The sequence below is a fragment of the Lichenostomus cassidix genome, chromosome 1, assembly GCF_008360975.1.
Source record: "Lichenostomus cassidix isolate B80296 chromosome 1, HeHo_3.0, whole genome shotgun sequence".
Classification (NCBI taxonomy): domain Eukaryota; kingdom Metazoa; phylum Chordata; class Aves; order Passeriformes; family Meliphagidae; genus Lichenostomus; species Lichenostomus cassidix.
This window is the reverse complement of record NC_139479.1, coordinates 90,202,291-90,219,217: the sequence shown is the minus strand read 5'-3', so window position 1 is coordinate 90,219,217 and position 16,927 is coordinate 90,202,291. Positions and strand designations below refer to the sequence as shown.

Below are 16,927 nucleotides of genomic sequence, written 5' to 3'. Positions count from 1 at the left end.
TTTGTTTTCACTTGTTTGTTAGGTTCTATTGGTGGCTTGTTCTTTGCTGTGGGAATTGCCCAGTATGCTTTATTAGGGTACTTCATTCGTTCTTGGAGGACTTTGGCTATTGTGGTTAACCTGGAAGGAACAATCGTCTTTCTTCTCTCTCTGTAAGTTGTTTTTCAAACTGAGTTTCATTTAAAAAAAAAAAAATTAAAACCAAGTAACAAACCAAATTACTAAGTCAAGATGCCTTTCTAGGATGGCATGAAATGGTGTAAAAAAGGTATCTCTCTCAACTTCTACCACACCATGTTTTGTGGTTTCTTCAAATATTAGTGCTGCAATATTTGAAAATACACATCTACATCAATGTGCAGTATTACTGTAGATGGGAACAGTGTCTAGAGTGGTATAGAATCATATCCTATTCTTTAGCTGGTGTATCTAGATGATGTAAAGTGGTGTGCTACAAGGCACTACAAATACATGTTAAAAGATACAGAAATGGTTTTGTGGTTATGTGATAACGTGATGCTTCTCTTGTGTTTATACAGGAGGAACAGCATCAAAATTTCTTGCCTGTTCAATGTTAAAGGTGACATGAAGAAAAAATAGGCAGCTCCCCTTAACTTTTCAAATGTGATTTTTTGAAGATAGTAGGGGCTTTGTGTTTGTGGATTTCAACACTGGAAGCTATGTGATGCAGTGTGCTCTTCTTTTCTTACATGCTTCCTGACATCTAAATCTTAGTAACTGAAAGAAGGAAATTACTTCAGCTGCTGTTTAAACTAGAGGTTTTTTTTATTTTCAACATCTATTTAACTTCAGTAACACTTTGAATAAAGCTTTTGCTCCTCAAAAAATCCATGCACCCTTTCAAAGGAAGCATCAGAACTCAGGGAAAGGTCTTTGAGGCTGTTCATGAGGTGAAAGACAGAGATGACACTTTAGATATTTCAAAACCTTGTTGTGCTTGGGACCCTTGGTTAAAAAAATTAACTTTCAGATGATATGTATGACTTTTTAAAGTAAATTGTGCTTGGGACTTCAGAGCTGTGCTCAGAGGCCTGTCTTGCTGTAAGAAAGGGGTTTTTTTTAATTCCAAATTTCACACTACCTCCCTGCCACATTGCTTAAAAATTATTTTGTGTAGAAAATACTGTCAGATTTTTATCCTGGAGAAGAAAATACATTCCTTTTTAAGGTCTTTTTTTTTTTTTTTTTTGGTGAAAGCACAGAATCACATTCTTTTAAACTTAGAGGAAAAATACAATTTTTGGTCAGAGGCAAAAATCTTAAAAAGCTTCTGGCAAAAGTCTAAAGTTTCAATTCATCCTGGAAGTCTGAAAGTAATAGATTTGTTTAGTAGACAGTGTTGGAGTTACAGACCAGTCAATTGAACAGTCCACATGAGGAGCATGACCTTTGCACAGTTTGTGCCTTCTTCTCTATAGGAGAAAATTTGGGAAAAAGCTGTAAAATGGGAAATGGAAGTTGGTTTAACGGAAAATGAGAAATGGAGCTAGTGGGTCTTACAAAAACATCCTGTGTGACTTGTAGTAATGTGTTCCTCCTTGTTGTGGTGGCTTTTCTCCCAGCCCTTCAGCCACTTCTTAAGGCCTACCACAACAGCTTTTGAAGGGTTTAAATTTCTATTAGATTGCTGATGTTCTGGGCTAAGCAAAACCAACACACTCCTTAATTCTGAACTCTCTAAAGATAGGGTGCTAATCATACTGTAGCTTGTTATATTGTGCTGTGTGTGTGTATATGTATACACTCAATGTAATTTCTTGGTATCTAAATTATGACTTATATTTCCTTTCCTTTGCTTCTGTTTCAGTTAGTGAATTTTATATCTGAAGGGTTGTTTGAAAAACTCTTTGTTATGCTGAAGTGTATTTCAGCCTTATTCTTTTAGACAAGTCCAGCCTTACAGAAAAGGAAATCCCTAAAGGTGTCTGTGTATGTGTGTGTTTCAGATTCATTCCCGAGTCCCCCCGCTGGCTCTATTCCCAGGGCCGTCTGAACGAGGCAGAAGATGCCCTCTACCTCATTGCAAAGAGGAACCGCAAGCAGAAATGCACTTTTTCATTAAAACTCCCAGCAGAGAGGAGCTCCAGAGAGGCTGGCAGCTTTCTGGACCTGTTCCGATACAGGATTCTCTTGGGACGCACCTTGATCATGATGTTCACCTGGTACTTGAAATACTTTGTAGGCCCAGCTGTGCTACTGTGACCTCTTCAAGTCTTTGAGAGAATATGGTGCTGAGAATTGGCTCATCCTGCAGATTGTTAGGGACGCTGTACCTAAAAAGGATCCTTTATAGTTTTTAAGTATCTATTACAGTATTTCCTTCATGCATTTCTAACACAAAGCCATTTTTACAACCCAGTTCTGAGGTGTTTTATCTCTGCATTTCCATCTTCTGTTTTGAGTCTCAAAGTAGTTGAGACCTACCACTTCTGTTCTGCCCCACAAGGCTGCTGAGATTAGTCACACTGTCCTCCTCTTAGGCTCGGTGCTGTCAGTATCTCTTTACATGGATTTTTTCCTTGTTTTGTGTGTAAGGAGTCCATTAGCAGGTGGGTGGCCTACCTTGTCTAATGAGCATGTTTGTTTCAAGAGAAAGTGCTGCCAGTGCTGGCAGTTGCTGTAGTGAGGAGCAGGAGTCCATGGTGCTCACTTTAGTCACTAGCAGAAATTTAACTCCAAAAGTGCCTGTTTTTTTCAGCTGTCTCCCTAGTCCTGAGGTCTTTTGCTGCTGCATTAAAGAAACCCTATGTGTGACATGGGATGCAGGTCCTTGGGCATCACTGCTCGTATAGTTGCTTTTATAACGCATACATTTGGGGAAGATGTATTAAGAATAAAATTATTTTGCCAGCATACAGCATTTCCTGTTGCTTTTCCAAATGCTTACTGCTGAATCAATAGTTGATTGTTCTCTTCCTTAAATGAGAATTGCTGGTTTGCTGCAGAATGAATTAGTGACCAGTTTCTTCTCTGTAAAGACAGCTGCCTTTACAAGGGTTAACATGACAGTAGGGTTACAAAAGAAAAGTTAAACAGAGTTGGAGAATGAATCAAAGTGGACCAGGGTATAGGAATTAAAAGAAAGTTGACGTGTTCGAACTGCTTGAGAAATTTGGTTTACACAGTTAGAAAAAGTGTGGATGAAAGTGTAACCTGATAAAAACAAAAGGGACAAAGACATTTCTGAAGTCAAATAATAGAGTAATGATACTATTTTAACTTTATTCTGGTTTATGCACATTCTTCCTAAGTGTAGTCTTAAGTTTTACTCAGTAAAACTCAGTACTAAGTCAGGAATTGGATCTTTGGTGAGACAGAATGGTTTATTTGCCTAGAAAGCATCATATGCTTGTAGAGAAACATTTTAGACCTGTCTGCTGAAACACTAAATAGAGTTTGTGGTATGTTGTGCTAGAGCAGTGCTTCGATTTGGCAGGTAAACTATCAGCTCTGATTTTACTTTTTTTTCCCTGTCTTTTGCAGGTTTGTGTGCAGTTTGGTTTACTACGGTCTTACCCTTAATGTGGGTGACTTAGGTGGAAGTATTTATGCCAATTTAGCCCTGTCAGGCTTGATAGAAATCCCAGCATACCCAATCTGTATTTACTTGATTAACCAAAAATGGTAAGTATAGAATTTATTAACCCATTCAGGATTTCCTTATAACTTTTCTCAAAGATAGGTTTTTTGTGTGTCACATCTCCTAGTTTCTGTTGTGTGGGGCTTCCCACTTCAGTTTGAAAGTGCCATTGATCTGTCTCTGTTTCAGATAGTAGTTTAACTTGTTTTCAGTCACTCACATAATGGTGAGCCTTCTCTCTTTGGCTCAGATGAGGCTGGAGGTGTTGTGTGGCCTCGTGCAATGGCAGTAGCTGTGTGAGGAGAGCAGATACTCGGCCTTTTCCTGAACCATGATACTCTAGACAATGTGTCTCGGTTTTTGTAGAATTCTCCCCCCACTCTCTCCTCTCTGTGTCTCCTGAGGAGGTTTACAAATGTCAGACACAGCAGGAAGCAACTCAAAATCCTAGAAATTGTCAGCCGCTGTATAAAATTGGCACTCATTTTGTTAAGTGTGCAGCAGAAGCTTGTTTAAAAACGGTGTGGGGGGAGGTGTTGGTGGAAGATGGTATTCAGAATTCCCAACTGCAAATCAAGAATCAATGTGAGTTTAGAGGATTCATTACTCTGCAACATACAAAACTAATGCAGAATATAAACCTTTGTTACCCTTGCATATCAGGTTTGGTCGGAAGCGAACGTTGAGTGCATTTCTGTTCCTGGGAGGGTTGGCTTGTCTTATTGTCATGTTTCTGCCTAAGAAGAAAGGTAAGTACTTTTTGTTTCTGGAGTATGTGGTAAAAATTGGTAAAGGCAGCGTCCTACAGCCTAAGAATCTGATAGCTGCTGGAAGATTAGGCTCATACCATATGTGAGTCTCAATATTTGAAGTCAGAGAAGCCAACTTGAGAAAAGAATAAGCAGCAACCTTCCTAAGACCTTAGAGAAAACATGTTAGTAAGGCTGGGATTTGAATTTTTGCTTTTGGATTCTGCCCTTTACTTTTGTTCGCATCAGTTGCTCCTTTCCAGTGGTTCTGATGTAATCCCAATGAATGATATTTCTTGTGGTTGCTCCCTTAGTGCAATGATAGTGTAAGTAGTACCTGTGCAGCTTGGATGTATCTCTCCAAGGGAAAGACCAATGTCAGACAATGTGAAGAATTGAGTCTTGGGGCAAGTTGCCATCTTTTCCTCACTGCTCTGTAATGTTCGAGAGTAGTGGGATTGTGGTATCAGTAATGTGGCCGCATAACTTACAGCTCAGAGAGCATTCTGGTAAACTTTTGCATTGGGGGGTCTTTAAGAAATGTAAAATTAAATATCTTTTGTATAAAGATGCACTAATGTTAATTTTCAGATTACATAGCAATTTTTCTTGTTAAAACCAGATACATAATATTAATAAGATAATATCCAATAAGATTAATGGATGTATATTACCTTTCATAAGGTGAGAGAATGTTGTAAACACTTGAAGAGTGATTAAAAAAAATAAATGTCTGTGATAGAGTGCAGAAGCTGCTCTGGATGGCAGTGGGTCTAATAGGTAAAGCTTTTTAAATGGGTGCAACTGAAGTTTTCAAAATGATTCCAGATTCTGGAGCCTGGACACTTGGAGAGATTCTGGTTTGGCTACCTACCAGTACCTACTGGTACCTACCAGTCATCAAGTAGTTTTTGCATATCATTGCAAATGTAACATGAAAAGAGAGGATAGAACTGGGAGACCCCAGGAAGTCAGCTGTGTACTGGACTGCCCAAGTCAGCCATGGGCAAATTGTCTTAGGAAGTTAAATGGCTCACTGGCCAGAAGGAACACCTGTCTTGGCTGGGCATGATCTCTGATTTGCCTGATATGAGCAAATAAGCACTGGCTGTTCTGACAAACTTAAGTTAAATGGGAAATTTGGTATGGTTCTTTACAGCATCTGCCTTTCAAAGTAATAGTGTTAGAAACATACTATCATACTATAGAAATGACAATGAGTAGGACTCTTCTTTAAAAAAAAGTTCTCACTTTTGAAAAATGTATCTGTTAAACTTTTCTTCAACTTTCTGATAGAACTAATTTTAAATTTAATTAGTGGGAGACTCTGAAAATACTGAGTTGTATTAAGAAGCTTTTAGCTTCTTCACTAGATTCCTTTTCACACCATATAATTGTGTGATTGAAATGGTTAGAGGTGTATTGGAGTGCTCAAAAGCCTTACAAGGGTCATGTTTTCTCTCTCAGATACTGGAGTGTTTGCGGTGGTGAATAGTCACTCTCTGTCTTTGCTGGGGAAACTGACAATCAGTGCTGCTTTTAACATTGTCTACATCTACACATCAGAACTTTATCCCACAGTCATCAGGTAACACAAGTTAATTTTAAGTCTTCATTCTTGTGGTTCTCTTACATGGTCATCTTTTAACTCTCCTAATTTTTTTTCTGTTAACTATAATTTTTAATTTGAATTTTTTAGTTACATATAATGGTTATATGTAGTTCTACATCTGAAATTTCTTCCCTTATCCTCTTCTCCCTTCTTCTTCCCTCAAATTTGCAGTGTTCTCTTCAGACTAACCATATTTTTATGTAACAGTAAAATAGACCTTCAGCTGCTTGGCATGCTTGCAACTTCCCTTCTGCTAATGAGGATAACAATAGCACTGCTGATACTTCTCTAAATGAGTGCTGTATAAAACTAGTCAACTCTATTATCATACTTGCTTAACCAGGAGCATTGAAGATGGCTGGTCAATAACCTTTGTAAAAGTAACTGGATGCTTCATAGGCTGTGTGTAAGCAACAGTAAGGACTCACTCAGTAGGGGCAGAAGTACCCCTGCTTGTGCTGACAGAGCAGACAGGAGCTTCTCCCATATGGGTGCATATGATGAGCAGCCACCAGTGAAACTATACTGTGGTGTTTTTCATGAGTGGGTAAATCTGGGTATAAATAGAACTTGGATAAATTAATTTGGCCAGAGTTTGACAGAGTCAAGATACATGAACTGAAATCACACTTGTTTTGCCTCTGTGTGTGTATGTAGAAATTCTGAATTTAAAGGGGATTTTTGCTCCATTTTAATTACAATAACATGGTTCATTCCTGTCTTGGGAAGCTTTCAGTTACATTTGACTTTTTTTGCCAGTTAATGTGGTCAGGGTCTTGACTGATGAGTCTTTTTCTTTGCTCAGTGGCACTTTTCAAAAGATTATTTTTGTTTTTTTCATAGGAATGTTGGAATGGGTGCCTGCTCCATGTTTTCCCGTGTTGGTGGAATCATTGCACCTTTTGTCCCTTCATTGGTTTGTCTGAACTTCTTACATATATTTTTGTTTTGTGGCTCTGCTGTATCAGAGGCTTACAGAGATGGGAATATTTGGGGTAAACTAAGATAGATAACTTGCCTATCTTAACAGTATCATCATAGGCATTGCAATATCATCTGTGAGATTAGATAAAACCTCAGCATTATTTAATTTAGAAGGTATTTTAGCTCTGTAAGTATTTTAGGTCTTAGCTAGTGGATCTTAGCAAAATAATAATTTCAAATCACCAAGATGGTGATACTAAATTTTCAACCCTACGCAAGCAAAAGACCCATGTGGTTAAAAGATCTGCTGCATTAAAATAAAACATATGGGCTCAATAACTCATATTTTTGAGGAAAAATTAGTTTTATTGTCAGTGCACTTAATTAAATATCCGTGGATTATAAAAATCAGCAAGGCAGTTAATCTTTCAGTGAATGAAGATGATGTGGAGATCTGATACACTGGGAAGGCAAAGAAAGATTCTGAAGAACAAAGCATGGGATGATACTATTACTTTCCTCTGCCTAAAGTGTTAGGTGTATGCAGGTAAAAGTGTGCCAGTTTTTCCCAGCTGTTTGCTCAGGCCCAGTGACAATTCCTTTAATGTGACAGATTTCATCTCAGATAATTTTACTCTCTGCATTTGCCATCTTATGTGTGAGGCAGAAGGTTAGCAAAAGGGCAGGTGGGCACAGGGAGCCTTTTAATCTGCAGAATGAAGCACTGGGCAGGTGAGAGCCTGAGCACCTCTGGGGAGCAACAGGCAAAGCCAAGGCTGCTGCCAGTCTACCAGGTGGATTTAATAGGCAGCTTTTATGTAGCAGTTGGGGCATCCATTATATTGTGTCTGCCAGAGATTTGATACTGCATGAGACACAAATCTTGGATCATAGTGCTTGAAGGGGTTCCATGAAAATTAAAATAGCTCTGATTAAATAACAAATGAATACTGGTTTGAGAAAATAATCAGTTATTTTCGTGTTTCATAATTTCCTCCAGTATTTTAATGCATTTTCAGTGTCTTTTGTCTGGATAATAGTAAGAATAGGAGAAGTTAACTGCTGAAATAAGAGATGAAATGTTGGCCTTTTATTTGACCACAGCCTGTTATTTTCCTCAATTAAAAATTGCTCTTTACTATATATGGTGAGTTTTTGAAACCAATAGCTAAACCCTTTTCCTTTCTTAAAATGAGCATTCTTTACTGTGAAAACAGGGACAGCATCAGAAGAGGAGTATTAACATTGCTTTGGCTGTCAGAGGTGATGCCAGGAATGCCAAAACTCAGTTGAAGCTAAAAGTAGCAAGGAGCATAAACAGGGATTCTGTCAGCTAAAGGAAATTCAGTGAAGATGTGTAGCTTGTTGATGAATGGGATGAGCATCCCATTGGTGGGTGACATGGAATGAGCTGAAATACTTGTATTTAAGTCTTGATAGACAAAGCTTGACTCCAGTCAGCACAGTTGAGGAAGCAGAAAGCCAGCAAACAGTAGGAGGAGCAGTAGGTTCAAGAACACACACAGCTAGAAAGCTTTCCATTCCATGGGATAGGATTCTTTAAGAATGGTTTTGATAGTGAGGCAAGTGTCCATCACCTGTGATAAACCACTGTTGTAGTGAAGGATCTCTGGTAGCTGTGGGAGGAAAAAGGCTAATCCTCTGTGTGTCTTAAATATCAGAAAGTGGAACCAGGGTATCACAGGCTGAGCACCTCTAACTCAGTCTGTGGGAAGATTGAGACACAACCTCCCAGAGTCTGTTTATAAGCACATGAAGGCAAAGAAAGTAATGCAGATCAGTTAACATGGATTTATTAAGGACAATTCCTTCTCAGCTAATTTGATTTGATAGTCAGCCATTTTATCACAGAAGGCAATATGGATGAGGGAAGAGAGGAGAACAGGAAAGTTTTTGTAAAGCTTTTAACACTATCTCACATTGTTAGCATATGTTTGTCACAAGTTAAGCTTGGAGGTTAGATAGCAAATTTGGAAAATAATGTTTTTGAAAGGCTTAATGCAGCCTGGGAACAATCTACTTGGAGGGGAAATCTCCATCCTTGGAGTTTTTTCAATATTTGATTACACAAAGTTGTGATTGACCTGGTCTAATAGTGGCTGTAGTTGTGCTTGGAGTAGGTGGTTGGCCTAGATGACTTCAAGAGATCCCCAAGCAGCATGTTTGTGTTTCTGTGATACCTATTCCCTACTGCAAAGGGATGTTGCATTGTTAAAAAGTATGTATGTCAGAGGCAAGAATTGAGTTCAAATTCAGCCAGCATTTCTTTTAAAGTTCATGGCAAAATCTGTGGAGTTATAATAGTATTGACAAGATACAATGGACAATATTGGTGGAAAACCCAACCAACGTAACAAAAAAAACCCACAGCAGAAGGATTGGTGACTTTTGTACTAAATAGGAACACAAAAACTGCCAGAGGGAATGGTTGTAAAGGCTAGGTCCTTTAATATACAATATGAACTACAAGGAGACAATCTCACCCTAACTCTGTTATTTTTTCCAGAAATCTGTACAGTGGTCTCTGCCTTACATTGTGTTTGGAGCAACTGGTCTGTTGTCTGGGCTCTTAAGCTTATTGTTGCCAGAGACCTTAAACAGCCCTTTGCTAGAAACTATTTCAGACCTGCAGGTGTGCTCGTACTGGAGGCTGGGTGATGAAGCCATGTCTTTGCAAGCCCTGGATGGCTCACAGGTATACTAATTCTTTTTCCTAGTACTTTTCTGTCTATTTCAGCTGTCAGTTTGAATCTGCCACTCTAAATAGATTAGGATAGTGATTCTTGGCCTGTGGAGGATAGGCCCCAAGGAGAAGATAGTGTAGCAACCCTACCATCATGTCTGAAATGTTTTCTGGAAATGCAGGCTGAAACATAGCTGGATTAATTCATCCCTTCAAGGCCACAAGCTTACAACATTTTCCTTTGGGATAAAGTGATGTCTGTGCCTCTCTTATCTCTAACACTGATGGCTGCAGCATGCTTTTTCCAAAGCTGGACACTGAAGCTTGAGAAGCCTTAGATGGTAACAAAACCAGAAGCCTGTTTGTGAAGGGCTGCTCTCAAAGGTAGCACACTATTTCTGACCTACCCAGGCTGTGCTGCAGTGCCAGTTGTCAGGTGTGTCCTAGAGATGCTCTAAATGGGTTAAAGCCAGACTAGCCTCTGAGATCTCTCCCACTGTTGACTCTGGGAAATGAAACTCATTGAAAACATTGGAACTACAAAATTCCCAGGTATAAACATAAGTAAATGTGGCAGCAGGATTTTTTCAATGAGGTTTCTTTGAATTGCGTTTTTCATATCACTTTATTTTGTTAAACTCCTGGACCCCTCTTTAGGTGTCTGTATCTTGCAGTCATGTGGAGGGTTTTTTGACATGGTTGCTCCTCTGTGAATGAAGTGGGATAAGAAAGAAGTAGCTAGAGAGCTGGGGAAGTGGGTGTTTGAATTTGGGTAAAGTCTTAAAGTTTAAATCCTGGTCCCAAAACTTCAAGTATCGAGGGACTTACAGAAATAGAATAAGTGGTCAGAAGACTTGAGGGGAAACGCGTAACAAAAAATATTAGATGCCCCATTAGGCTGAGATAGGATCCTTTCACACCTTTTATTTTAATAGTTGTTGGTCAAGCACTCTTGAGATTCACAGGTAGTCATACTTATTTTCACAGAAATCACATATTTCTAGAATGGGGACATTTGCTCCAGAAGCTTCAATATATTGTCTTGTTTACCAAAATTAGCTGTAATAGTTCTTGACAGGGTGGCACAGTTTAGTGACAAAAGCACCCTTGAAGGAAGGTGGAGAGGCAGCCCTGTAACCATTAGTTTTATACTTTAGCTACTTTACATGCGTATTTTATAAACATTTTCAACCATACTGGATAATGTGTTATGGCACCAGACTCCTGCTGACTACTCTAATCCATCATACACGTTTACATCAGCCGTTATTTTGGTAATTACATGATGATTACGTCTTAATTGTGCAGATGGTTTACCAACGAAAGCAATTCTTGCAGGCAGTGCAGGTGTTACAACTTAGACGTGGGAAGTCATGGTTTTATTTTCTTCTTTAACCATCTATGGTCAGTATTACCCTTGGAGGTGACAAGTATTGTCTGTTAGTATTTCCACAAGTTGGTTCACTTATGTCAGCCAGTCTTCTCAAGTTTAAGTCTTCTTTGCTTGTTCTTCTGTGGGCTTCTTAAAAATCCCAACCTGAACAGGACCCACAAAAGGAGAAAAAAAAAATTTGAATGTTCTTCAGGAATGTTTTGCCCAGATGGATTAAAATTACTGAATCCAAATGAAGTCGTCATTGGTTCAGGCCTTGACTAATCCTGTAACTTCAGTGAAGTTATATCTGGAATGTCTGTGACATATTAGGGACTTATTTTAAAGCTCACAAAGAAAGTGCTCATAAAATGGAAAGCTGTTAAACATTAACCCTATTTGACAAGGCCATGAGAGGTCTTATTAAGCTGTTTTGAGAAAGATTTAGAATTTATTTGGCATACTCTGAATTCCCCCTGTGGAATCCATTGTCCTTTAATACCATTTTCAAGATAACATGTGTTCTGATTGCCCAGAACGGAGGTTTTGTTCCTGTTAACATACATGAATGTGCTATTCAAGTTGGACAGCATCCAGTGATAGCCTGACTTTCCTCAAATAGTTTTAGAAGTCTAGGAAAAAAGCTTACATGATTCCCTTTACATCTTCTGACAGGTCGTAGTGCTCAAACTGCTTGAAATTCCTTTGCAGCTAACGCACATTGCTGTAGCAAAGCTCCTCTGAAGAGAAATCTAAAGCTACAGATTTTGCTTGCATGGTACTGTCAGTCAGGAACACTATTTCCATTTCTCTATTTTTCACCTTCTCTCTCACCCTTCTTAGCATATGACTAGGCAGGCAGAAGTCTTAGCATGGATGCAAGCATACTGGGGAAAAAATCCTAAATAATCAAACTAGATGGAATTTATACTAACAGGAGAATCTTTTTAACTGGAATAATTTGTGTCAGTTCCATGGAAAAATGCTATACTGGCCAAATGAAAATCAATTAGCTGTAATAGCTGACTTTATTTTGGGTATGTGGTATAAATTATATTGTGAAAAGGACTCTGACTGGAGTAGGTATGCCTGTAATAGGGACTTTGCCTTCTGAACAAGCAGCATGGTGATGATTTTCCCCTTTTCCGTAGCACTTTCATTTAGTGTTGCTAGGGGATCTTTTTCATTAAACTTGCACGGTAAAATGTCTGTGCTATCCAGGGAAAAGTATTAATTCTGGATGGAATTTACATGTTCTGAGCTCTGGTGAGCTGCTGTGTTTCCAGTAGCTCTCCACAGAGTAGGCACCTTGGGCTAAATTTAAGAGAGTTTAGTAGATTATCACTTCAGAACCACTCTAGCCAGTCCCTCCTGCATATATTGTGTAGTGTACTGGTGGAGCAGAGAAAGTCCATCCACTGAAACCCCATCTCTTTTAAAGATATTTTGAAGAAACAAGGACTTAAATTGTAATTCACATAATGTCTTCACAAAGTTTTAATACAGTGATTTGACCTGTGTTTTCTTACTTTTTCTCTCCCAGCATTCCACAGAAGTGTAATGGTTCATGCTGATATATGTTGAGATTGATTTTGTGGCTTCAGTCTAACTAATTACTTCCTTTTTGCTTCTAGTCTGGAGACAAAGACAGTTCTGAAGGGAGTGGAAGTGAAGATGAGGAGTTTTATGATGCTGATGAAGAGACTCATATGATCAAGTAATGAAAAGAAGAAACACTGGCCTATTTTATGCCTCTTCTTGTCCAGTCAGTCCAGCTGTATGACAAGTACTGAGGACCTTGCTTGTCAGGGAATGTAACTGGGCAAGTGCCTATGTTTTTTCCTGACTAGGAGAGGGATTTGAGTACTGTTCAGACTGATGACATCACTGATGCTCTCCAATTCTTGTGATATAGAATGACAGTGCACGGACTGCATTTGAAGCCAGGTGAGACAGCAAGAGTGGGATGATGTATTTCAGAAGCCCAGGAAATAACATAGGCTTAGACAGCTTTGGACAGATCATCAGTGCACATGTTGGTATTTTATTTTCAGGTTGGTGGATTTTTGTTTTAGTACAAATTTATAAACTTGAAAAAAAAACACTCTTTTTCTATAGAGTGACAGTGGTCAGAGAATGTGCTGTGTGCTACTCCAATGGGAACAAATTCCTGAAATTGTGTGTTAAAGTGGCTTTTGCATATTCACTAGAGGAGAGGCAATTGTGGACATAAAGTTTCTCTGTGCACACCTGTGCAGAGCTACAGGTGCAGTTGGTTAGTCATGAGCTGGGCTTTAACTTTGTGATAATGGAAGGCTGGGAGGAAGGACTACACAAAAGAGCAAGCACAAAGCCTGCAAACATAAGGAACATTACTGACTTTTTTTTTCCTCTTCTTTTCGTACACAACTGGTCTGTCTTGTGCATAAGTTTGCCTCATATTCCCCACATCTCAGCACTGCTGTTTGTAGCTTTGCCTACTTTTACCTTGTCCTCACTTTGCCGTGAATATTGAAGCTCAGCAAGTTCTCTATGGAGTGAAATAATTCTGTGATGGCTTTAACTTCCTGGTTGTGACAAAGGTGAGGTATTTATCACATACTGTGTGTGTGAGGTATGTTAGAATGTTTAGCTCACTTTTGCGGACGTATCCGCGTCTTTATTTATGGAAAAGACTTAACTCTGAAATGGTAAGAGGAACTGTGCGGTGCTGTTACATTTTGGGCATTATTGTCAGGAAGCTGCTAGTTTTTATTTAAAAATTGTATGTGTAGATAAGGTTCTCATTTAAAAAGAAAGCAAATCTCTTTGGACCTTTTTGGTTACTTGATGTTTTTTAACCAGTGCTTGCTCAAGCACTTGGTTACTTGACCTTGTTAAGGAAAACAACTTCACTTTCCTGTTTCAACTGAACTTTCTGTAAGTGCTTCATTAGAGGGATATGGAATCTCGAAATATGAAACATGAACATATGAAATGTTCAACTACAACAATGAGGCCTTACAAAGATTCAGTTTTCTTGATGACATTGTCATCTTCATCCTCTAACCTGTGGCTTTCTCTTTGTTGAGATTGGGTTCTATGAAATGTTTGTTAGTCTTCCTACTTGGAATTCCTAGCAAAGTGCCACACAATGGCAGCAAATATATTTCAGGCTCACTAGCCATTTTTGCAGACCTCAGAATTAAAAAAGCTGAGTCTAAAAATATCAAAACGCTGTATGCTGAATATTTCCTGGTTAAACAGGGAAGTTTCTTTACTCTGCAAAGAAGTGGAAGTAAACAGCATCTGAAGTTTGCAGATAGCTGCTTGAACTTTGTTCACTGGGAGCTGTAGTGCTGAGCAAAGTGCAGCTACCCTGCTTGGTGCAGAGGGCAGCCCAGAGGCTGCAGCTTCACACACATGCAGCATTCCCACTGGGTCTGAACTTGATCCAGGCGTTGACTGTGAGCAAAGTTGGGAACCTCAGTCCCTATGGACAGTGTATCAATATTGTTGTGATTTTTGGCTGTATTATAAGCTTCACTAGAAGAATTCTCACCTGTGGTCTTCCACTTTTTTTTCTCCCCAGCCTGTTGAATGGTTGTTGTAGATGTGGCACTTTTAAACCCAGCTGGGTAGTCTTTCTGCCTTATTTGGCCCTTTTGTATATAAGAAAATTTCACCAAATAAGGTACTCAGAAATAGGTGGAAACGTTGAATCTATTCAAATATTTTTTAAATTTTTTTATTCACCCTTTAATTTATGGGCAGCTGGGAAAATGACTTTTTGTTGCTGATGGCAAACAGCAGCAAGCCTGGCAATATTAACATGTTGCCAAGAGCCAGCAGTTGTTTTTAGGTGTTTGTTGCCTCTGTCCCTTTTCAGGTGTTGGGTGGAGTAAGTCACCTGAGAGGCAGACAGGAAATATCATTATCTGCTCCTGGCAACCCTCTGTAATGCCACAAGACACCTCAATATAATTTTCCTTAACAGTAGGATGCTGTAATGGTTCTGGTGGAGAAGATTACTCTTTGCAGGACCCGAGCTAGATTTTGTGAGTCTTCAACTTAAAATTAAGTTTACCTCTTCACTGATGCACTTTTATATCATTGGTACGCATATGTAAAATTGCAAAAACAGGAGTGAAGACAAAATTAGCATTTTTTTGCATAGAAATTGTTGCTCTTGTTTTAACTTGAAATCTGTCCCATGTTTTCGCCCTTGGGATTTTAAAGGGAACATTTAAAAAGGAATTTTAAATCTTCCATTGTTTCCCATATTAGTTCATTCAGAAAGTTTAGAGGAGAGAATCCCTACAGGAGGAGCTCAGCAGTGTAGCATCAGACTTTGCTCTCCAGCTTTGTGTTCTGAAGTTCAAATTATGTTTCTTTTCTGAGACTGTTTATTTTTAATATGAGCTGGCCTTCTGGTACAGAAACCTGCAGGATCACTTTTGTCCTTAGCCATAATATGTAATGCTTTACAATATTGAGATAGTTGTGCTGTGTGTAGCATTCACTGGTGAGAGGTGCAGCACAGTGCTCTGTAGCCTGTGTGCTCAGCATTTTCTGCCTACGTGGGGCACCATTGCTGAGCAGAAGTTCCTTGTTCAACAGTGCCTGTTGCTGTGGGACTCACAACCATGTTACTTTAAAGCCCAAGTTGGAAGGTCAGAGAGAGCTTGTGATTTTGAAGTCTGAGTAGGCCCAATTAATAAATCTTGGTGTCTGGGTAGTAAGTTTGCCATGAGGAGCTACTAGAAAGCAGAGGATGATACAGCACTGGATACATCAGTTTACTGCCTGTTGTAGTGCTAAGAGTCCTGAGAGCCTTGCTGGACCTACAGGTCCTTGCTGTAGTTCAGTGCAGTATAATAATCTTCTCCCAAGTATTTTCCTAGAGTAGCACTATTAGCTTTTTTTGTGTTGTGCACAAAAATAGCTTTCCCTAAGATGGAATTTCTCCCCTGGATTCCTTTGGCTGTGATTTTTTTTTTTTCAGGTAGCTCACTTAGTGGGATTAAATTAGAGAGATGAGAGTCTTTGCTATGGTGCTGATTAGTCAGGTGTTAAAACTGTATCAGCAGAATCTCAAACATTCCGCACCTACCTGGGGACCTCAAAAGTGATAAGTGAAATACAGCTAAGAGTGAAGGAGAGTTAAAGGTCATGTGAGACAGCATGGAGGAGAATCAGCTGGAAGAAGTAAAAAAAAAAAAAGTAGAGGATTCAACTGAAATGCTTTAGGGTGAGGGTAAGTGAAAACACAATATAGCAGCTGTTGGGTAGCAATGCCCTTCTTGCTCTTTGTCTTGACTTGAAGCTTCTGTTTTCAGAGTTAGCCTTGGTTCCAGGATGTCATATTGGGAATATCAGTTTCATAATTTCCTTTTTAATGTCAGCTGTGTCCAGCACAGCCCCTTTAGTGATGAAATGTTTTTTTGGATCAATACAAAATGTGGCCTGTCTGTTTTCTTTTGGACTCGGCTTCTTTATGAAATGGCATGGCACCAAAATAATTAATTTGGAAAGCCCTCTTTTGGAGAATGTTGTATAACTGGTCATTATGGCTTAATTTGCCAGCTTTCCTTTAGGACAGGAATGCTGAAATTATTTGATGTGTTTTTGTCATACAACCTCTTGCAAAATTATACTTCAGCCTTCTCAAAGGATTTTACTACCTGGCTGCTTTTAATAGGCTGAAGAGAATACAATACAAAAGTGATTAGACAAGCTTAGTTTTTTTTAACTTCTCTTGGAAACAGTGCTAGTGTTCTCTGTTTTGGAATTGGGAAAGTGCTGCTCAGATACCCCTGACATACCAGAAACTTAGAAGCTCTGTATTAAAGGAGGGCCAGAGGTGACTCTGTGTTCAGGTTGGGATGGTGAGTGAAGAACATGCCCACACCACTCCAGAGACACCTAACATGGAGCAGGTTGTAGCTTGTTTCCACTGTAGTTACAGTCAAGGCTTTAAGGATTG

General features: G+C 39.1%; 1 protein-coding gene across 5 annotated transcripts in view; it reads left to right on the top strand.

Annotated features, from left to right (window-relative positions):
- SLC22A15 (solute carrier family 22 member 15) overlaps positions 1-16,927 on the top strand; it is a 48,558-nt gene that overhangs the window by 18,489 nt on the left and 13,142 nt on the right. The window contains exons 5-13 of one of the 5 annotated variants that reach the window (XR_014854269.1): positions 23-152; positions 1,968-2,183; positions 3,505-3,645; positions 4,265-4,350; positions 5,818-5,938; positions 6,806-6,878; positions 9,414-9,602; positions 12,597-12,679; positions 12,813-12,909. Coding sequence is in view for 3 of the 5 variants with exons in the window: in XM_085070448.1 (XP_084926574.1) it covers positions 23-152; positions 1,968-2,183; positions 3,505-3,645; positions 4,265-4,350; positions 5,818-5,938; positions 6,806-6,878; positions 9,414-9,602; positions 12,597-12,679; positions 12,813-12,825 (1,052 nt within the window). In the remaining 2 variants the exon portion in view is untranslated. Of the gene's footprint in view, positions 1-22; positions 153-1,967; positions 2,184-3,504; positions 3,646-4,264; positions 4,351-5,817; positions 5,939-6,805; positions 6,879-7,886; positions 8,034-9,413; positions 9,603-12,596; positions 13,170-16,927 lie in introns of those variants that run through there. The other 4 variants (XM_085070448.1, XR_014854271.1, XM_085070460.1 and 1 more) reach the window with 4 other exon arrangements.